At 35.9% G+C, this 23,864-nt stretch overlaps 1 protein-coding gene across 1 annotated transcript; it reads right to left on the reverse strand.

The window, feature by feature from the left end:
- Positions 1–556: 556 nt before the first annotated feature.
- LOC121334732 (nuclear pore complex protein Nup133-like) lies at positions 557–23,585 on the reverse strand. Its single transcript, XM_041402125.1, has 18 exons — positions 23,439–23,585; positions 22,483–22,630; positions 21,663–21,820; positions 20,815–20,906; positions 18,395–18,558; positions 16,882–16,976; positions 16,544–16,768; positions 15,433–15,555; positions 14,871–14,970; positions 13,651–13,893; positions 12,349–12,482; positions 10,516–10,674; positions 8,975–9,110; positions 7,036–7,154; positions 5,445–5,525; positions 4,359–4,423; positions 1,913–2,001; positions 557–910 (listed from the first exon to the last, which is right to left on the reverse strand). Exons 1-18 carry the CDS (start codon positions 23,487–23,489, stop codon positions 774–776), a joined length of 2,319 nt encoding a protein of 772 aa, XP_041258059.1. The 5' UTR covers positions 23,490–23,585; the 3' UTR covers positions 557–773.
- Positions 23,586–23,864: the final 279 nt, after the last annotated feature.

A 23,864-nucleotide genomic window follows, 5' to 3' on the forward strand; every position in this document is an offset into this window, starting at 1 on the left:
TCTTCTGAGCCTAGGCACAAGCAGTTGCTGTGAATGACTGCATGGTGAGCTGCTAATCCCATTTTACATGTATACTAGAAATAACTTAAAGGGAAGTTAAATGGATACAATACTAAAATGTTTGAAAAAAGTTTAATTTAACAGATATGAACTGAAAGAATGGAGTATTTACTGGACCAGAAGGCTTTGAATGCGAGCTGCACTTTATTCCTTTCTGTCACAGACAAGCTGAATGATCAGTGACGAGCCAGTGATCCTTTTTGTGCAAGTAACCTTTAATGGAAAACTGAAATTACCTAGTTTCTACAGCAAAACGTGTTGTACAAAGAGTGGAGTTGCCAGAGAGAATAACCTGTTTCTTAAGCAATGTATGCAGTCACCCAGCACTGATGTGTTCAGTATTTTCTCTGAACTGAAAATCACAGCCCCAGCAGTGACAACACAAGTTTCCCACCCTCTGCAGTGGGTCCCTGTGTTTCACCCTGTGTATCTGTGTATCCCTGAGTCTCAGACAGGACAGGTTCTAACCAAGATACAGAACAAAACAGCAAGTTTATGAAAGGCACTGAAAATGAAAACTTTATTTTTATTTCACCTGAAAACACAATTCTGCGTCCCCTGACTAAAGCATCAATGTCTATACATTTAAGACCAAGTATACTACTCATACAGACTTTATCACAAGGCTTTAGCAAAAAACCAAACAGAATATAAAAAAGCAAATATGAATTCAAAAGTTCTTTAGAAAAAATATTTTAAAATCCCAGTGAGAATCATGCTTGTCCCTGAACATAGAGTTCATAGTTTGCTTTTAACACAAATTCAAAGTAAGAGTTGTATTTCAAGTTGCCGAGTTCATTTGCTTGAAGCAAGTCCTTCACCTCTGGTAAATACTCACTTAACTGAACTCCTACAAAACAAAAGCATTTATTACAACACTGATCAAAGTACTTTGCATTAGCAGTTAATATCATTTTTAAGTAAACACCCTGCCTACCTCACAGCTAAATTACTCTTTTGGAACTGGAAAGCTCTGATTCTATTACACATGTCAAGAAATACAATAAAGCTTAAATAGCCTGTAAAACAGAGTTTTTTTTTTTTTAATCCAGAGTCTAGTAATTCAATGATTAAACCTAAAATTCAAGTCTTTACATAGCACTTCATCAAAATAAATAAATAATAAATAAAAGAAAGGCAAGAGAAAAGAAAGCTCAGTCATACAATAACTATATATCAGTTGCAACAGTTCCAGCATAGGGTCTGCAAGTCTTAAAAATGCAAGGGAATTGACAGGATTGTACACACAAAATTGGAACTTTTCTGAAGTACTTAAGTTTTGTCTTTTTTACATGAAGCCTTTCGTGTTCTGCAAAAAGTTTCTATGCAGTAATATTTGAAACAGGCTTTGACTCCCAGTTGCTTCCTTTTTCTCCCTCCCTCCTCCATCTGTAAATTCCATGTCCATAACTTCCTATAGTCAGCTTTAAGTGGAGAATGGGAGGTATATATTTTTTTTGCTTTAGCTTTTAGAGAGAAAAAACAAAATAAAAAAAATTGGCTAAAATAGATTAAGTTCTACTGTGTGACAGTCAATTAGTTACTATCCTATATCTTACAGAAGATATATTTACCCCCAGAAGACCTACTTTACTGTACAGTAAGCAACTGCTAAAAATCTACTGAGTGTTCTACTGAGCAAATAATGATACTCAGATTACCACCAAGAAATCTGTTCATCTCTTATCTCCCTGAACAGTTTACAGATGGAATTAGCTCCAAATGATTTTAACTGCCTAGTGGAATGAATTTTTTATTACTCTGAGAATTTAATAATGCTACTTTTTACACATTGATCTTAAGCAGCTTTTGAAACAACAATTTCATTCAATTATATTTAAGTACACTTTACCTTCTTTCAACAGCTTTTGCAGTATTTTCACAAATATACTATCTTTAGACGCTTCAATTGGATCATCTCTACCATCTGAACAGGACCATCTGCAAGTCAAAGAATAATTTTGGGAAAGAATTACACAGACAAAATAATAGGAACAGTAACAAGAGAAAAAAAAACAAATTACAGGAAAATTAGATAAATTATCAAAGGTGATTAATACACGTCCATATGGAAGCATTATGTGCTTGTTTATAGTTCAAAGCCAGAGTTTTTTTTCTACCTTGTGTCAATTAGTCATTACTCCAGGAAAACTGGAACAAAACTACTCTACTATAATGTAATCTAGTTAGGAGGAGGACAGAAATGCTTCCCATTTTTAAACCATTAAAAATCCCACGCAAACAACATTATTTCTTTGATAATATAAAAGTATTATTCATTGAGGTAAGAACTACCTATTCTCGGTAATTACACTTTACAATTGAGGTGATGAAAGTTTGGTAGAAAAAAACAAGAGAAGCAATTCTCTAATGTGAAAAAATCAAAACAAAACAAATATCAAGCACTGAGAAAAGAAATGAGGAAAAAATTGCAATATCTAAGTTGCAGGCCTGTAACAACACACACAATCACAAAACAAATAGTTTATCTGCTCTGTGATTAAAGATAAAGACTCATCAACACCAGTTTCATCTGTGATAAAAAAAAATCCCAAACAGATTTTTCTACGAGGAAGATTGTTTTAAATGACAATTTTTCATCCTTGCAGAGCTTTATATGCTCCAGTTTAAATTCAACACCAACCTAACTTGTTCTGCTGTGATTCTAACCTTTCAGTTGTTAAAATTTCCTGTCCCATGTGCTAAGCTGTCAGACAAAACTGGTTCTCATATCACTCCCTAAACCACCACAGGCCTGTGGGATGTGCTTGTAACAGATCTGAACCTGGATCCAGAAGCTATTATTGACAAATCCTCTGTACTTCACTGGCTTTTCCCTCGATGTCTCTTCAGCTCCTAAATGTCTAGGATTACATCTTTAATTCCACTGGGAAGAATGTGAGGAAAGGAGGGAGGGAAGGGGGATTTTCTCCCCTTGGGCACAGAGGAGGATAGTGAGGACACAAGCAGAGCATCAGGAGCACACTCAGCAAGGCTCTCCATCCTACGCAAGAAACCTTCTCACCATCTGTAGCCCTCAAGTTAGAAACCACAGGCCATCCTCAAAAGTAGGCACTGTCACATCTCGAATGTTTACTTTTGCACACAGGTGAAAGTTAACACCACCTCTCTGTAAGCCTTTGTGAGCTCCGCTGGACTGGAAACTCAGATGGGACATCAAGTTTTCTACCCACTATTCAGTGTAAAGTCTGCATCTCAAATTGCCTCTGGTTAGCTGCCAGAGTGGCCAAAATCTTGTCACATTTGTACATGTTTGAACTGTTAAAATACCACACTCAAAACCCCGTGCTTGTCCAGGGTGGATAGATCATAAACCAAAAAATGGACTGGTGCCATGCAGGAGCTCTGAGTTCTTCTGTCTTTAAAATTACAGGAAGGGAAAACACTTGGAATGGTGTGAACCTCTCTCTGCTTATGATTTGTTATATATGGACATAACTTATCCATGCAATTAGGAATTATTTCCTAGACACCACTGCCATTTGGACTCTATTCTATGCATAAGTGTGAATCCAAATGCTGCTTATTTCCATTTTAATCACAAATGGCACAGTGCATTTGGAATGCATTCTCTCCCCATCTTTTCTTCCTTAGCTTCCTCTTGGAACATAGGTTGGAGTTAGGAAAGTCGGAAGGCTTCTGAGAGTTGGAAAGGAAAGGGAGGAAATGCCATTTGTGTTATTTAACCTGGGAAAGAATAGTACCACTGTTTGATGAGAAGATCCCTGTGACCAACTGGATTCTGCCTGTATTTGGTTTTGAACACCCACAAGAGTGGCTCTTCTAAGTACTGGTAAGGCTTTGATCTCTTAGAGCCAAAAATGCAGTTTTAACTCAAAAAGGTAATGAAATTACCAGTGTGGTTCAACAGCAAAATCCAAGTGAAATAAAACCTTTCAGAAAAGACCTCTGCCTGTAATCTTATTTAAAAACTTCTACTTGAGATGCTTCAAAGGAAAAAAAAAAAGTTTAAAAAGGTTCAGCATTGAACTTCTTTTACCTCAGGAAAGGGTTCAAGAACAAAAGCTGCATGGGTTCATTTCTGCATCAAGTGCCAGGACTGCACAGTACGTTGCCAGTGAGATAAACAACAGAATACTGCAGATTTATTTTTGCTATGGTTTCACTTAACAAATAAGAATACATATTCTGATCAGACACATTATACTTTACTAACCTTATCCTGCGAAATTAAGTATTTTTGGTGAATTAGAGAATAGTACACTAAAATATAATTCTGGAAAAGCTGTGTCTCAGTAACTTATATGTATACTTACCCATCTCTTTGGAGAGCCTTACAGAGAATTTTAAGTTTAAGATCATTTACATCCACTTCTTCTTCCTTCAATTCATATAAAGAGAAAAGACAGTCATATTAAAATTCTAGGGTTTTTTACAAAGAAATAATCACACTGTCATGCAGATTGCACCAATGAATTAGATTCTTCAATCACCAAACACAATTTTTAACATATGCTGTTTTAACAGATGATCTGCTTGGACTGTTGAAACACCAAACACCGTTTGTTTCCATATGAAATCATGGATTCAGACTTTCTACAGCACCACTTGACTGCTGACAATCAACTAACACAGCTTGTAAAAGGGCACAAAAATAACAATTTGTAAAACATTGTATTCTAGGCAAATTTGATTTTACCCTGTGCTCAATGATGGAGTCAAAGCTCTTAACGTGGACACTAGTGCGTCTTAGTTAGCTTTTCCAGAATTAAGACATGTTATATGAATACATTAGTAAATGTTTTCACAGATACACATTTTATTTGAAAAGGGCAGTTTCTTCATTGCACAGAAACCACCATCTCCAATTTGTGCTGAATGGTTCTACACAAGTTGTTAGAAATGTTAATATCTGTGGGAAAAAAAATTTGCAATTGCATGGGTTTAGAGTAACATTTTATTTTATTGAGATAAAAAAAATACAATTGGAAAAAAGCGGATGGCAAATCTGTGGTTCAAAGCTATTTACATGTTAGAAAGTGGTGACTATCCCACATTACCTCAGGACAATCAGTGAAACTGTCAAGAGGGAAGACACAAGAACTGAACTACTAAAACCAGTTGATCTTTGTCCTGTTTGGAGACAGCCTGTAGGGAAGCAAGGCTCTAAAAAGAAACTATAGACTATAAATGGGAAGTGAAAATGAAGAATGTAATTTTTCTTAAATTATCTAAACTACGTTTGGCATTATGTCTCCAGTGACTTAAAAAGGAGAAAAACACACCAGGGGTTGCTTTACTTACCATAAACTAATATGTTAATTAACTACAGATGCACCAACCTAGCTTAAATAATAATAAAAAAGTCTCTAGGTTATAAATCCTTCAAAAAGTTTTCCTACCTCATCAATATATTCCAGCAGATCAAGTGCTTTCTTGAAGTCATATTCATTGGCTCTTCTGTTCTCATCACATATGAACAACTATGAAATCAGAGATTAATGAGGAGAATTATTTTTAGCCTACAAACTAACGTAACTGGTATCAGGGACAACCCACTGTGGGAAGACCACCACATATTTTCTACTTACATGACCTTCTTATGAAAATATGTCTTGATTCAACTGCTAGTATTTTTATAGTAAGGAATATACTTAAGGTTTTAGAACAGCATTCCACCTACGTGACAATGGTCTGTGGACAAATGATACTGGATACAAGGCTGCTGGGTTTCAAATTTAAGTGCCATTTAAGGCTGTAACATTCCTGGACTACTGTAGCCAGAGCTCAGCTCCACAAATAAGCTCTGAATTATTTTCGTAATTAAGCTCAAAGCAGTACTTCAGCACATGTGTTGCCTTTCACCTCTTAAAAACAACAAGTTCCCCTCCATATTTCATATCACTCAACTATAAATTAGTACTTCAAAGAAAAATTAACATTAACACTCTTTTAATTTACACTTTCTCTGTTTCATTTCTGCATTGCAAGTAGCAAGTATTAACACTAGTTTGACAATAAGAGAAAATTCAGAAGGAAAACTTGCGGTGCCAGCACTTGCCAAGTCCTGACTGACACTTCCTACCCTTCCCTATCCCACAGATAGCCTTACTTAAAGATACAGGTAAGGACTTCACAATCTGCTATTAGCACAGTTCTAAGAAAATTGTGAGAATGTAAACAAGCATGCTTGTTTATATGCTAGCTTTTGATTTTCCACAGGATTACAGAAAAATACAAAAATATTGGCTCCCAGATATAAGTGACTTCTTTTTCAATGTATTGCTGTTATTCGTGGAGCACCAGTATTTTAAAAACTGGTAAAAAATCCAGTATTTTTTACTATCACTGGATGATAAAAAAATGTGGCAAACAAGGCAGAATCAGTAAGGCTACTGGTTCCTGGCTGATCCCAGAAAGGAGTGTGAAAAAGGAGTCAGCACAATTACTTAACCCAGTATGGAACAGTTCTAATTTTTGTTTCATTACAGGTTGGATTTTTGTAAAAGAAAACAAAAGTAGAAAGACTTCCTGCGCCTCTTTGCAACAGGTGACCAAAAGTCTCTTCTGGCTTCTAGTACTTCCTTTTTCTATCTTGCAGCATCCTTCTCCACTAAGGTAGAATTGTTTGTTCCTTCTGCCCTACCAAGTTCTGCTCTATCAAGATTGTAAAGGAAGGTAAGAAGTGTCTCACATACAAAAACTGGTTTAGACCAGTAAATCAACTTCTGGCAGTGATCTGTTTTGCTTTTTCTCATAACAGCACTCCAAAGCACATGTTCAACAGAAAAAACAAGGACTAAACCCATCATTCTGATGTTTGGTGGCAGAAACTAAGTGAAGTTAAACTAATTCATACATCATATCTTTAGGTGCTTAGCAAGTCATATAAGGGATAAAGGCAGCTGTGACCTTCCCATTTATTTTATCACAAAGGGGCAGAAAACATACTGGAAGTTTACCTGTGCAATGAAGAAAACATGGGACACTTACATCAATGAGCTGAGATGCAGACAGCACTGGCATATCGTTGAGGTTCAACTGCTTCTCTGCCAGGAGTTGTTCGGGAAGTGTCTCCTGATGTAACAAAAAGCGCTCCTGCTCTGATATTTCTTGCAGTCATTTAAGGAAATGAATGTTTCATGTTACCAAAATATAATAATAAATTTTGTGGCACAACAACAACTGTCAAGCCACAATATTATTCAAGCTTACAAGCGCTTGTTATGAAGCATTCTCTTTGGACTCTCATCCATGTTCCCAAAGCACAGAAATACTTCCACTTCAATACTGCCCTCCCAGGGAACTAGTTCTTACTTTCCACTCATGTTCCCAGTGTAATGAAAATGCATAACTCTAGTTTTGCCCTAAAACTTCAAAATGAATACAGAGGATTGGATGGAAGCTGTTGCACTGCACAGGAAAATGAGTTTGTTGCAACTTGAGGGAGCTGTGCCATGGACATGTTCCATCTCATGAACTGTTCAATTTTTGACTGTTTTATACTTGCCAGTATGAGCTGCTTTAGGATGAGAAACTTGAGTCTGAGATATCCAAAAGGGAATAATACCAACCACACTATACGAACCCTGCCCTTCCCACCAACTTCCACTTAGAAAGCTTTGCATGTTAGAACAGGCAAATAATTCTTGGAGCATTTTAGCTGTTTAGAAGAATAAGCAAACTGTGGCAGAAATAATTAAGTCTTCTTCATCAATAGAAAAGTGATACACAAAGAGTTTAAGTTTTAACAACTACATCATGTGCCACACAGAAATGTGTAGCAGAATGCAGTCCAGAACAAATTTTGAGAGTCCTCTAGTCCACTAAAATAAAGCTTTAATTATCTCATTTCTAATTTTAAATTTTCCTATTTAAAGGTGAGATTCTTCACATCAGAATAGGCATTTTCACACTGATAAAAAACCTGATTTAAACTTCAAGATTTCATGCAGTGCTATACAATTGAAAAGGCAGATAATACATTATTATTATGAATTAAAAAATAATTTGTAAAGCCTACTTAGTTAACCTAATTATTACCAGGCTTTTTCAACAAGATTTTTTAAGAACTATTCATTACATAGATGGAAAAATACGCAGATAAACAGAAGTAAGCTTGAGCAGCAACCCTGAGTCATACTCCAAAGCTTCCCCCTGGTGGCCAGAATCCTTCAACCAGTAATGCAAAATTGCTTTTTCTCAAACTCACAGCACGTGCTGCAAAAACAGTATTTTCCAAAGGGGTAAGAATGGCAGAGCAGTGGAACCATTGCATTTGGTAATGAAGCAGGATAGATATTTGTACTTCTCCTGCTCACATAATTTCAGAAAGAGTACAGCGAAACACTGTCATGGTAACCTTCCTCGATACAGAGAGCAAAACCCTGAGAAAGCACTTCTTGATCACAACTGTATATATCTGCAATTGCATTACTGCACTACAACACAGTTACAGGATTTCCTTGTACAGCCTAAAAGCCTCAGGACTTGAGAAGAATACAAAACTGAAAGCCATTCTATAAATGGGCTCTAAGAAATTAATTAATTTTTACCTTGCATCTGAAATATAAAATGCAGATTCATTAAAATAGATTCAGTGTAAATGTTGAGCACTTTCAGCGACTTCTCAAAGTACAGGTGCAGCTTGTTATTTTTGCCAATATTATACATGTTAGTAGAAAAAGTGGAAAGGTACAGATTTGCCATGCTCATAGTCCTAACTCACATATAAAAGTGAACACTGAGGTTAGTGCCTCATGCTGCCGTCTTTGTGCTTCTTAAAATGAGCAAAATCATCAGCCCATTTATCCTTACCACACTAAGTCAGCAACCTCAATGTAAAAAAATCAACAATCTCCAAAATTAATGGGATTCTAATTCAGTAATTCAGTAAGTCCTTTCTTCACTTTGCCCTGTTTTTATCTCTTACCTTCTATTTTCTCTTGTAGTATGTCTTCCGACAAGTCTGATGCTAGTGCAGCTAATTTGCTCAAGCCAAGAAGTGTTTTCTTCTTTGTAAAATATCGTGTCTCCATATTTGCTAAAGTCTGCAATGTTCTGTGTGCCTAAAATTAATAAAGATGTTAGAAATCAGTTTTGTAAATTAGGATCAGAAGGTTAATAGACAAGAATTTTATCTGAACATAAGTCTCACAGCTATTTATTGTTTGTAATACTATAACCCTTAGTTTTAAAAGTTGTACAATTTGCACAGTGAAACTCTGCATCACACTCTTCAAGAAGACGCTCTCTCTTTCAACAAAATGTTTAAAAATCTTTACATTGCTAATAAAAAAAACCTACCACATTCTCAGAGGATAAACTGAAACTTCACACATTGTATCTTTGGGATCTAATTAAATACTTTGCAATAAAAGCCAGACAAATATGTTTTGACAGGACACTTCATGTAGATTGTTTTGCTTGTTAATTTAAGAATTTGAAAAACCAGAGTTGTGTATAACTTCTGCAGTAACCAAATACAGAGGCAAGAATTTGTTTATCAGACAAAGGAACAGTTTCTGAGCACTTACTCAGAAATAAACTATCTACACAGAATTAAATGTATATTTTAGACTCCTTACCTGCTTTTCAAAGTGCTTTGCCATGACATAGAAAACCTCAGTTGACACAAATAGAGTATTACATTATTCTCAGAGTGGTTTTAATTTGTTTTGGTTGGGGTTGTGTGTGAGATGTTTTTGTTTGTATAAGAGGGATATGGCATTATGAACCTATAATTTGCAGGAGAATAAATGTTTCCATGGCTTCCATGCTTAACAAATGTGCATATGGATTGAAAGAAGCCATTTTTTATTTGAAATACTTTTAACTGTTAAATGAAATGCATTTTTAAGTCTAGCAGAGCAATGGAAAGACTGAGAAGCAAGAAGAGGGGACGCAACTGAAAAGCCCAGAAGGCAACAAATGATCGTGTTTAAAAACAATGTCACATTAATCTATCCACATGCACATCTCCTATTAAAAATACTTTAATCTATGGATGTAAGTGATTAAAATTACCAATGGCTTTTTTACTTTCATGATAACTCCAAATTCCTTAGCTTTAAGATGCTAGTCTTGAAAGAGAAGTTTCAGTTTTTCCCTGGCTGGATAATATTATAATGCTATTGATACTCACTATAAATCCCCAACTCCATCAAAGTCATGACTGTGTAGCCAAACCAAACTTCCTCAGTAAAAAGTACTAGCCAGGAATGAAAAGCAGCCCAGCCCTAATTTCCATTACATGGTGCAGTGGCTTACATGAAATACCAGACAGTGCCTGAAGGGAGGCTTTTGGTGGTCCTGAAGTGCCAAATTAATTATTTGCCATCTTTCCCCTAACCCAACTGGATAAGCTGTCTTTTGATTTGGAAGAGTCATAACTCGGTAAATTACCTACTTGAATATGCACCTGACCTGTTCAACACGCGGCATTTCCATTTGGCCGTATTTAACAAACCCTACCTTTTGCAAATCCTGGCTATTGATGTCATGTAACCAGCTCAGATGTTCATGTGCTTGCAAGAAACTGGCCAGCTGTCCATGCTGAGCAATAGGTTGAGATAACAGCTTTCCTCGCTTTCCTTTTTCCAGATACCAGCGGAACAGGAAATCTGAAAAGTTCTATATATAACAGAAATATGAACAAATTCTACAAGTTACATTACACTATCTGGCTTGCCTTCTAAGTGTATTTATAAATAATAACTGTATTTATAAATACTAATACAATTAGTATTTATAAATACTAATTGTATTTATAAAATACAATTAGTAAGAAAATAGTAAGAACCTGCTTGATAAAGCCAGACACACACACACAACAGAAATTACAGTGTTGATAAAAATTCCCATAAGAGTCCTGACAGGTATTTAAAGCATTCATGAGCTCTCTGCAACAGATGCTGATCAACACAGAATCCTTCAATTTAAGTGATGGAAGTGCCAAAAGCAAATTATTCACATTAATACACAAGAACAGGAATCACAATTCTTCTTGTCTCATTTTCAGACCTGTTTCTTTGCCCCCTTCAAAACTCCATGTTCACTATTTTCTTTCATAAACAAGTTTACTTCAGCTGTCACTGTTTTTCAAACATTCCCTCCTACCTAAAAGTTAACCTGCAACCTTCTTTCTCTCAGGCATTGTTTAATAAAACCTCACTTTTTTAAAAAGAAAAATCATCCTATTTTATCCTCAAAAACTTGAATGTGAAATAACTAATCAGGATTTCTGCTCAAGATTTAATTTAGTCTTTTCAGGACAATATTAGAATCATGCTAAATTTTAATTGCATTAACAATTTAAAAATTAAGTCTGAAGAGGCCACCAGTCTTATAGTCCATTAGACTTAGCTATTCAGCTCTATATTTGCCACAGTAACTTCTTTTCAGAAGTTTTACATTTCTCCTTTAAAATAAAGCATATGAAGAGGGGAAAAATAAAGGTAATTTATCCCCTTTGACAGTCAGGCTGAGTATTTTAAGATGCACTATTTTACAAGTTTGCTATAATTTCTGTCTATTACTGATACTTCTGGTTTTTGTTATTTAAACAACATTTATGTACTCTCTTTACTAGGAAATGTGTAGACTGCAGGATTTCTCTTTCCCCAATAGTTGTGTAAAGCTAAACAAACTCATCTCACCAATTCTCAAATTAACACCTTTTTGTTCCAGTCCCACACATTTTGAGTAATCTCTACCACCTTTACCTTAAGCGTTCTAATATTTCAGAACACTTAATTCTTACACTAGATTTTATCAGACAGTGGAAAAACTGTCCAACAAATATGTAGCATGATAATGCAAAAAATCCCAAAGCAACAGCCCTACCTTCCTACTCTCCTAACTACTTTTATATTAACACATTAATTACTTTTCTGCTTATATATTTAACAATTTCATCTCTTTTGGAAATTATCCTCCATTTTATATTACGTTAGTTTAACAAAACAACAGTGTAATGAAACAGCACCTGAGTGAAGAAATCACAAAATGCTAAGAGTGAGAAAACATGTCTGGGGCCCAAAAAGGTGCCGTGAAAAGGCACTGCCCATACAGGCAGTACCTTCATTTCTGCTGGCTAGCTTTACCTTCCCAGTGTAAAATACTCCGTTGAATATTTTACAGTGAATATTGACTTAAATTTTCCACATTACCCCTGTATGCATACATAATTACATAAGCATTAAAAAAAACAGGAAAAGAAACACCAGAAAGAAACAGTAAATTTTGCAACATTTCAGATAAAAACTTATTATAAAACACTACCTAAAGGAAACAGAATAGACTTGCCTGATCTGCAAACTGAGTCATGTAGCGTTGTAACCTGGCCTGGTTGTCTGTCTGTTCACAAATTTGCACCAGGATATCAAAGTCGCAGTACTTCTCTGCTAAAGCAGCTGCCAACTGGTACTGTCCCAGTGAAACTAAATAACCAAGAAGAAGAAGTTTTATCAAACAAGCTCACCTTTGTCTGAGACCAGAAAAATGAAAACAAGTTTCAAATGTTGCCATCGAGGAGACACTCACACATTCCCAAAGGAACATTCCCCTCCTGCATAAATCTCCCCTGCACACGCACACTCACAGACATACCATCTCTGTCCCACAGCACAAGAAGGAGAAAGGGAATACTAAATGGCATCGTGTCTTCTATTTTCTCTGGAAGTTAGCATCATCTGCTATTTGCACTGGGGGAGGTAATTCTACCCATGACTTAACATCTACAATAACAGCCACTTAAATACACAAAGAAAAAAGCAGCAGCCATAGGCTTTTGAAAAAGAACACAACAAATAAGGATAATTGGGCTTGCATTGAAGAGAAACTACTTAGAATTTTCCTTTTCGTTCAGTTAAATATGTAAGAGTCAGCAGAAGACTTAGTTCTGTTTGTAAAGAAATATGAACCTTAGATTGAACATAATGATATAAAAGGTATTTATAAGCTAACAGAGCCCATGAATGTGGGCAATGATAATTTTACGAAGCTTTTTCTAAGAATGCTCAAAAATTATCATTATATTGTTCTATTTATATAATTTACTTCAGTCAAAAATATTTAAACTTTTCCAAGTTACTAAAATGCATTTACACCAACTTATTTCCATTTTAAAAGGGAGCTTTTCTATAGGTTACTGATTCAGGACTCGACCACATCCAACACGTTAAACAATGGGTAGGATTATTAAATAATTTGGCTTCAAAAAGTAACTAATCACTGATAAACACCAAGCTAGCTTTCAGGGATATAGGTTTATCTCAGCTTGCAACAATATAAACATTTAGAATCCATTTACAGGCTACTTTCACCCAGGCAGCACACAATAAAAAACTGCCAGAAAAATGCAACAAGTTAGCAGCAGACAAAAATTCAAGCACCCAGGCATCTAACAAGAGGTTACACACATGGAGCGCAGTCCTGGATGCTAACTTGTAATCTGCTTTTATTTTTTAATTATCTCATTAAGTCATAGACCAGCCATTTGTACTTTGAAAGCAACTGTGTAAAGCAAGCAGAATTCATACACAGATGCCATTTCCTCATCGAATGGACCACTTAAGCTTTGCATTGAAGAACACGGAGAGCACTCACGGAGAGGGGACAAGAGCTCGGATCTTTTCTGGACATATTCCATTTCTATGCTGCTGTACCGCTCCTGATCAGCCAGACGATCCACAGACTTCAGCTGAGCAACGTAGCCATCCAGGAAGCAATCCAGGAGCGCCACCAGCTGCTCAGCCACGACGCTGCGGAGGTTGCTGTCCACCTGGGGATACACCACCTTCAGGATGGTACCGTGCTGACGCGTTATTGCCGCGCGGAGGCCACTGGAGGCTTGGGGAAACAACACAGGGAACGTTAAAGCAATAATCCAATCACCACAGCAATCTACGGCAAAGCGTTAGGAAAACATTACTATGGATAATTAAAAAAAGATACAAGGAAAAAAGCCAATAAATGTTTTTGTTTTGAAAAATCAAAGTAATACCGTCATCACTCCACCTCCAGCAATAAACAAGTACTTCCATCTACTTTTACATATTAAACTGGGCCAAGACATGGTAAGCTAAAAGCCTGAACTATGCACCTCTATGCTGCCAACTACCAACATCAGCTCTTTTTCCAGAAGAAAAGAATTACTTGCACTATTTCTAAGTAAAGTAAGAGAATACACACAAGGAAAAGGCAACTTCTGTTAACCTGATTTAAAAATTTTGATATAGTCATCAAAACACAAGATCAAAAGAGTTTGCATGGTCCTGCTTTTGTGAGGAGGAATGCAGATTGCAAGACTTCTGTCTTAGAAGGACTAAACAAACGTGATTTACATGTAGAGGCTACAAGGAAGCTTAAGAATCAATTGGAAAGTGCTTGCTTCTGAGAACACTTGTTCTGATAGTTTTTCACACTATTAAACCATCAAAACAAAACAACATTTCTGCAAGCACAGAATCATCAGTCCTTTTAAAACAGCTATGGATTACATTTTATGATTTATTTTAATGTTATGTACCCCACAGATCTGTCAACCAGAACCAATGCATTAAAAAATCTATAAAAATTCTAGAACTAGTTTTCTTTCCCAAATTTTTGGTTTTATTGCCAAATTTGCAATGCAAGTTTTAAAAAAAGCATCACCAGTACTGGACAAACTAAGAGTTCATTGATTAACAATTTCATTCCCCAAATGAAAACTTCATTTTCACTTACTCTCACTGACAACCCTGTAGCAGCTTTTAACAGAAAGTTTAAAATTCAGACTGAAATTCATGTGTTCTGAAACTTATGAACTTGTAATAGTAATTTCTCACCTGTCCATGGAATATATTCAGGTTCTCTTTCTGGAAGTTCACCTGTTTTATATAAAGAGGCTCTAGACTGACGATACTGACAGGCAACTTGTAGCATATCCTGTTGAAAGGTAAGGATGTCAGTATTTTAAGGTCTACCTCAGTATACATAGACCACAAAAGATGCCGTCTTTTGTAATTCTGAAATGTTCCTTCAATACCCACATTCTTTCTACACCCCTTTCTCAGTTGGACAGAAGGGGACATACTGACTGAGCAAGAAACCTCAGTGCTCAAATTGTGCTCAAACACAAGCTCTTCACTCTTTGCTACATATTCATGACTTCGCAACTTCCAACAAAGCTGCAACTTCTCAAATTATATTTAACAGTGGCTCAGGAAGAAAAGGAATGTAATTCCACCCAAGGATATCTTTTCCTTCCTGCTGTATTTGGACATGTAAAAAGCACATTCATTTTTCTTCACAGGACAGTAACTTGGATGTGCCACACTCAACTTGTTCTGTGCACTTCAATGTTTATCTTCCCCTCCCACAAACATCTTGGTTAAGGCAGTTCTGTACCTTAATGATGTTGTTCACATTGACAACTATCTGGGCCCACTCAATTGATTCAATAGGCATGTCTTTCAGGATTTGCTCCTCCTCTTCTAATAAGCATTCAAAGATGGAATCTATCTGGGATACCTTGAAGACAGGAAGAAAAGTTACATTGAACACAAACATGTCCACTATCAGCTGATACCTGAAAGCTAAGAGCTGTATAGAAAAATTAAGTACCTTAGTATAAACCACACAGCCAAAAATATTAAAAGGTATCAACTACCCTAATGCATAATGAGATAACAAGCTTATGTTAAAACTACAAAAAATACCTTCTTTCTGGACTTAAATCTGAAAGAAAAAAAATCCTCATTTCTGAGGATAAGACAACTTCATACACTTCCATTAAGCATATTCCTCCATCATCTTCTGGAATATTTAGCAGAAGAATCTTTGTCACATAAAGTATACTGGATAACATATCTGCTTTAAAATAGCAGAATATTATTTCTGTTTCCTTTTATATTTATTTTTCTCCCTTAGCAACTATTGTTCTCTGCAGTAAAAGACTTCCTAAGAATAAATGTTTTGTGCATAGTTCTTCTCAAGAAGGAAGAAAGAAATAAAAACGGAGCACTTGACCGGAACGCAGCATAAACTGAGAACTAACTTAGCTTGACTAATGTTAGAGAGGACAAAAATTATAACCGACTGAACTAATGTAATTCCATCCAGGACAGCTCATCAAAGCAGCTCTCCTATCAGGAAAGCTTCATAAGCTTTAGTTCATTCGTTCATTCCTTAAAAATTATAATTTAGCATGCATCTTATGTGTCAGAGAATTTCAGTTCTCCTTTTCACTACTTATCCATGTTGGGTAGCTGGAAATTGTAACTTTACTTCGGCTACATAAAATTTGTCAGAAATCAAGTTTCAGATGCAGGCACAAAAAAGTACATACACCAAAGTGAGGGAAATACTACCACATTATCCCTATTTAAAGGGTAGTTGTGTAAAGTTCAATTTATTTTTACAGTTTTCACAGGGGAAAGTTTCAAAGTACATTTCAAAGCACTGTAACATTTACTATGTGCAAGGCTATACAGTAATTCAGGAATTACGTGTTTCTTACCTCCCTGAAGAACACATCAGCAGGGGTAAGGCTTGCTGGAACATCACATTCCCTTTTGTTCAATGCAATCTGTATAGCAGCATTCACCAGTTCAGGCAGCCTGGAGTGGTGATTCTTGAGAACAATAGCTGCTGCCAGTTTCTCTGCGTGCTCACAGAGCAACAGTCGAGTGGCCATCAGCATCCCTCGCACTGGAAAACTGCCCAGACGCTCAAATACACCAACCTTTTATTAAAAAACCAAAACAAAACACCCCATACACTTTAAACGGTGTTCTAGAGGAATCAAGACAAAGTAATAAACTGTGTGTGCTGATACCAAAGAACAGTAGGACTTACCTGATGAAGAAACTCAATGAAGAACGAGTGTGCTTTTGTCTTATCCTCTAGCTGATGAAGAAGAATGAGAGATGTGTTGCTGAAACCAGCTGCTTCTAAAAAAAGTAAAAGCTTAGGTCAGAGCACTTGATATCTTAATTTCTGGATGTTTTGTGCCTCTGAGGTAAACTGATCTGTCAATTTTTTTAGTGGTACCACACTGGTACTTTTTACAGTATATGCACACACATTTATATACTGCTTACTATGCTATTTTTAATCTAATTCAAGTCTATAATGGCTGAAGAAAAGCTTTTAGAAGAAATAAAGTATCTTTAGATCAGTACTATTCTGAAATATTCAATTCATTATGCTGCTAAAATAGCAGCTCACGAGCATATTCTAGTTTTAGTAGGATCCAGACTCATATTTTTATCCTCATGGTGGACTAGCTATTGCTAAATTTATTATGCCTTAGACCACAGCTACTAGAAGCTACAGTGTTAACAAGCATTCAGATCTAATTGACTCTGCATCCAGATTTTTTTGTATAAACTAAGTGTGCTTGTAATATCAAGACAAAAAACTTGGAAGAGCTATCACTAAGCAAACTTAGCAAAATGATTTCCAAGAAGCTATCAATTTTCATTTCTGGCTTTAGTCAGGAATAAGCACAGACAGGCTGCCAAATTAAAAATAAAGTTGATTCAGAAAATAGCGAGGATGTGATGCCTGACAATTTCCAACTAGCTGCGCCACACAAACAACAACAGGAAACATCACCCATCTGTAACTATTTACATGAACTTTCAAATTAAGCCTCTACTCTGTAACTGGCAACTACAGCCTAGAGGTTTGAGGCTACTTTCAAATTAAAACTTTTGTAAGAGACACCAAAGCATGAACAAAGAAGTTTCTTGCTGAAAACATGTCTGCTTTAATCCTTTATGCACAACAAATACTCATAAACCAATTTCTCTAGTTCTCTTTCAGGCAGATATAAATACCAGTGCCCCAGAGGAATACAAGCTCACTCTACCCAGGATCCAAGGTGATCAGAAGCTGTGCAGTCACACTGACAACAGGGCTAAGAATGAACAAATAAGCTCCTTCTCTTAACACATCTATTTTTTGGAAAATGATTCAAAACTACACAAGGAATTGTGGAAATACTAAAGTGATGCCATCTGATCCTTGCACAAGGACCCTCCTCAGAAATATGTTTTCCTTGCTGTTTGTGTTTACTGCACGAAGTCAAGAACTAATCACAGCAGACTGCAAGCTTATCTGGTAAGATCAAAAGATGCATCTTTAAGTCTTTCTGGAAATGTATCTAGTGGTGATAGAGGGCAAGGGACACTTATGCCTTCTTTGCAAAGCTTAAAGTATAATGTTATCTAGAATGTTATAGATACTACTTCAGAAAAAACAACAACAAACAAACAAAAAAAAACCCAAACAACAAAACAAAGCAACCAACCAAACAAACAAAACCACAAACCAAAAAGCTCAAAAACTAACACATTTTATCTACCTTCAGGTACAGACTCAGCCCATCTTGGATCAGAGGCAGGGTAATCATCCATTAAGTCCACACTGATCTGAGTCACTGCTCTGTCCAGTTCAGCATCAGACTCCAGATCTGCATTACTTGGAAAGAGCTCAACTACCATGCTTTGTGCGTTGACTACATCTTTCCTGAAATAAATGAAACAAAGTATGCTAAATAAAATCAACCAACAGGATCACAGAAAAAAATCCCCCTCAGTTAACAGGATTTTCTGATACACCTTTTGTGAAGTTCTTTAGATTACATACATCAAGAATTTTTTGAACTCTCTCTAAACTAACTGTAGATAAAAGGTACTCCAATTCTTTAAAAGCAAGAAGGCTGCACAACTTATAAATAAAAAAAGCACAGACCAGGAGTCAAGGCACACTTTTTTTTACTACCTCTATTATTATTATTTAAGAGAAAAGACTCATCACACAGAGTTAAGCCTGGATGTATCTTAGTAAAGTCACTGAATTTCTATTGCTTGCTTTAAAATTTTCTAATTTTCTCAATCACTTCTACTAATGGCAATAGAGGGGGAGTTCATAAAAGCTCTCAGGAAAATGCTTCAGCAAATACAATGCATTATTTTTATTTCCTATAATTTCAAAGAATCCTCTCTTATTCATATGAGTAAGTAAAAGAGCAAGAAGCAACCAGAGACCTCCAAGGTATGAAGTGGTACTTCTATGTAAGAATTATGCAACATACACAAAACCCAGGGATTTGATTTTGTGACTAAAAAATTATAGTATTCTGACTGAGAAGGGATATTGTCAGTCCAACACTGGAATTATTTATATTTTTCATGAAACTTTCAGTTCAAACACTTAAATGACCAAGATGTCTACGAATTAAAAAAAAAAAAACTAACCCAGCAGTGCATCCAGAAATTGAAGGAAGGTAAACTAAAGCAAAGGATACTTTTAAAAAACTGGAATAAACTGAATCTTCTTTTAAAAAAGAAAGTCCCATCTTTACTACCCAGCAGGATGTGTTTCTAAGGAATTTACATGGGCCTCTACTAGCTCCTTCCAATCATGAAGTACCCTCAGAAAGGTCAACTTGATCTTTCCATAGGACTTCCTATCCCCTCTAAAGATCATTAGGTCTACAAAGCTGCCAGAGCTCACTGTACAGCTGGTACACTTTACACTTCCAGTGGCCGCACCACCTTCCCATTATTTGGTCTGTATCAACTCACTGGCCATTGGACAGGCCACTGCTACATCTGTTCTGTGGAATACTGCTCCATTCATTTTACCAGGCTATTTATTTCTGGAAAAAAAATCAGAATAACTACTACATACATAAAAATATTATTTTCTTCTAGTTTCATAAATATAACCCAGATTTTCATTGAAATAACTTCCAACTTTTATACTGTTTCATACTGTTTTCCTTACTACCTCCCAATTCCTTCAATTTCCATCCCCCCTGGACAGATCCTCAATAAACTGTTAACTGTGCTCTCAGACCACAGCTATTCCAGCCATGTTCAGTAGCACTTCTGTTTAATGACACTTCTGAACACATGCAGAATTTGTCTAAATTCTGCGCCTGTTTAAAGATCTTGTATTGGTATCCTTTATTCTCTCTGCCTAATCCCCTTCATTATCTTTTACCTCACATTAAGTTCTATGGCAAAAGCACTCCTACCTTCTTGTTATCTTGAACCTGTTCTTTCCAAGTTGTAAGACTCTTTAAGGAGATTAGTCCTAAGAGGGTGTGTGGGTTGTTTGCTTTGTTTTTTAAATAAATAAATATTGACAACAGTCCCCTCTAAATATAATCAATCTAAGCCTACAGATCTGTTTATCTTCTTCTTGTTTCTCCTCTCCCTCCTTTGTTTACATCACTCATCTCAACATCAAACCTTTCAGGAGCATCACATGCCTCCCCACACTCCAACTGTTTTAATCAGGATAGTTTGAGAAACAGGGTATTTTTTTACAGTCATTCTTCCACACCAACCAATCTGAAAGAAAAAATCATCCTGCCCAAAGTCTGCCATACCAGTTAATCTTCATGGCCACAAGTATATTCAAAAATATTACTGAAAATAGCTAGGCAAATAAAAATGAGGACAAAAAAGTTTTTTTCAACAAAACACCACTTACTAAAGAATAAAGAAGTCAAAATGCAAAGTTGCTTCACTGGCACAAATGTACCCATAAAACTTACACAGAGCATGTGACAAGTGATTGAGATTACAGAAGTCTGCTCCTTTCTAGCACATATCTACACTAGCCCAAGCTTTTGTAATAAAGAGGTGTGCATTAAAAAAGCTACAGCTAAATTAGCACAGGAGTATCCTAACCAAGACAATCTCTTACTCAAATACCAGAGTGCCTTCAAAAACAGCAAAAAAAGTCTCAAAAACAAAGTGCAATTTCTACCTGCAGTACTGTAGAAAAGCAGCTTTCAATAATTTGGTTTTATCTTCTTGAGCTATAACTTCTAGCCTACCAGTTGCATCAAATGCAGGACTCTGAAAATGCAAAATAAAAACTTCAGCTGCAAGACAAATAATAATCTTCCTCATGAAATGAAAACAAATTTTTTAAGTAGTAATGCCACAGGTTCAAAATTAAATTATCACCTGGAAGTAGTTGTGATTAGTATGTCAAACATAAACCTCTAACATTCATTACAATGTAAGTCACACAGAGGTTTGACCAAAATTCACACCATCTGCAAAGGAACTTACACCAACTTACTCCGCCCATCTGATTTTAATGATAATTATTTGAAGATTCAAACCCACCATTTTTGACAGGATTCAAAAGATATTCTTGAGTACTATCAGCCACAAAAAAAGTTTAACTGCAGACAAACTTAACTAGAAACTAGTTTGTTAAGAAAAACAGTTTCATCAGCCCAATCACACAAAGGCCTTCCACTAAAATACCAGTAAATAATAACTGATTATAGGGTTACATTAGGCCTAGTGATTGACAGCAACACACTTACAAGTTAAAAATGCAAATTTCATGGAAACCTCAACTGTGAAACAAAGGAAAAAAAAAACAAACTATGCCAACTGGCACATGTAAATATTTTTGTTTTGAAAACTGCCTTAATTACAAGTGTTTGAGTCTCTATTAAAAAAAAAAACACAAAACCAAAACCAAAAAAAAACCTTTAAAACCCAAACAAGCCAGGATTTCCATTGTGAAAATTCAAAAGTAACATAAAACACTTTATTTGCACCCTGTTTTCAACCAGGCAAGCAAATAACCATTACCTCACTTCTTGGTCCAGCAGTAGAAGAGGACAGAGCATCTTCAAGGTCTTCAGGAAGCACAGAAATATTTTCCCTGGACAAGATAGCGAGAAGTCCACTTTTTTTGGCAAAGAAGACAGGAAGGCTATTACAGGAACCTGCTCCTAAAATACTATCTCCTAAAATAAAGAGGGGGGAAAAAAAACAAGCACATAGTTACCACCTTATTTAAAGCGTAAGAGTTTAATAGACAATTATTGACTTTTGTCATTAATCAACCAACAGTAATTGATAACTGCACCTGACTTAGAAAAATTGTGGAACTATTTGCTACTCTAGATATCAACTTCCAGATACTGCAAGTGTTAAAAAAAAAAAAAAGGAAGAAAAGAGAAGAAACAAACAAAAAAATTCAAGATTCAGTTAATTCAAATTCTACATAAGGACTGACGTTCCTGTTGTACTTGAAAACACCTTCGAAGGTCAAGGATGACACAGCTAGACACATCTGGCACTGAGTTAACTTCAAGGAAAAAAAAATCAACCCACAGTGAATGTTAGGAAAGAAAAAAACCAAGGAAAAAGCCCTACAAGCAAAATCCCCCATGATTTCCTACACCAAGAACAGGGATCTGCTTCATTTTCATTTGAAACACTGTAGAGCAACAATGTGACTGGCTGTCACATCAACATGTCTCCATACACTCAAGAGACATTCCCAATTTGAAACATTTAATAAGCGAACACAAATGTGACACTGCTCTCTGAGATATCCAAATACTGTAAAAATACTGAATTAAGAGGTACCAAAAAAATGTGACTTCCCTGCACAGCAAGTTACCTTGTATGCCAAATATGATTTTTTCCTGTGGTAATGAAATTCTGCCAGTTCCAGTGGAACAAGCAAACACTTCATCTTCCTTGTAAAGGTAAGCAGCATGGCTGAAGTAATCTGGGACTACCAGGCAGCACAACACTTCATCTTCTGACTGAAAGGGTTGAATGCAAACAATATCACATATGTAATCAATCCCTTAAATATTTAAAATTTTAAATGCGAATCCATGCTGCCTGAACTTGTTTTACTTTTTAACAATGAGGTATGGATGTAACTTACAACCTAAAAAACCAAACAAAATCACTTTTATTTTGCCCAAAAATTTTAGATGCTGGGGTTTTTTTTCCCCTTCCATATGCATTATATTCTTGATAATTTCATATGGAGATATAAGTAAACACAACAATTATTCAACAGTTTTCACACTCTTCTTCCACTTTTGAGCTTTAAGATGCCATTACAGGCAATGGGAAGAGAGGGAAGAGTGGAAGAAGTTTACCAAAGCAATCTAATCTCCAGGTTTATGCTTCCAGAAGACACAGCACAATGTGCTGTGACACGACACACACAACCAATGTGTCCTCCCCTCTGAGCAAGCCAGCTGCCTAGCAAGGACCAAAAACCAGACCTCGTAATTCCTTGTCCCACAAGAATCTCAAAGTTTGAGATCTGTTCTAAATGGATTACAAGAGCATACATTAAAATCACTCTGTAGAAACTTTCAAAGACAGCACAAAAATTAAATCAGATTACACTTATTTTTGAGGGTTTTATCTTCTAACTTGAAATGCAAAGCATAAACTTTACATACATTTAGTATTAAACATTAAGAGATGCTAGTACACATTTTCCTCAGAGTATTACAAATACATACTTCCAAGGGAAACTGATTTTCCTTTAGACAAAAACCTGACACTGAACTTAATCTTAAGTCGGTATCAGAACCTCCATTAGCACACCTGAAAAGATGGATTATACTGTGTGACCTCCACAACAACATCATCAGACATCTGATAGCCTTTATCTTCTACTGTTATCAGAGTGTAGTAGACAAGACATGGACGATCTCCAGGATGCCATGCTGCTGCAAGTATGACCAGTCCATCACTATTCAACAACAGAAATCACAACATTGAGAGATGGTTATTACATATTTTACTTGCTCAAAAATTATCACTCAAAAAAAAATGTTTTCCAACTACAATCTCAACCTTTATTAACAGTATTCATATTGCAGTACAAAACTGAACCAAGGCACCTGTAATTTCATGTAATTAAATCAAATGCAAGAGATACTAAATTCTCTGCATCTGCTGGAACAAATTACAGTTGCATATTTTTTGTCTTTCTAAAGTCAAGACTGTTATGAATAAAAAGATACCTAT

The sequence above is a fragment of the Onychostruthus taczanowskii genome, unplaced genomic scaffold (genome assembly GCF_017590055.1).
Source record: "Onychostruthus taczanowskii isolate IOZ18803 unplaced genomic scaffold, ASM1759005v1 scaffold193, whole genome shotgun sequence".
NCBI classification, from domain to species: domain Eukaryota; kingdom Metazoa; phylum Chordata; class Aves; order Passeriformes; family Passeridae; genus Onychostruthus; species Onychostruthus taczanowskii.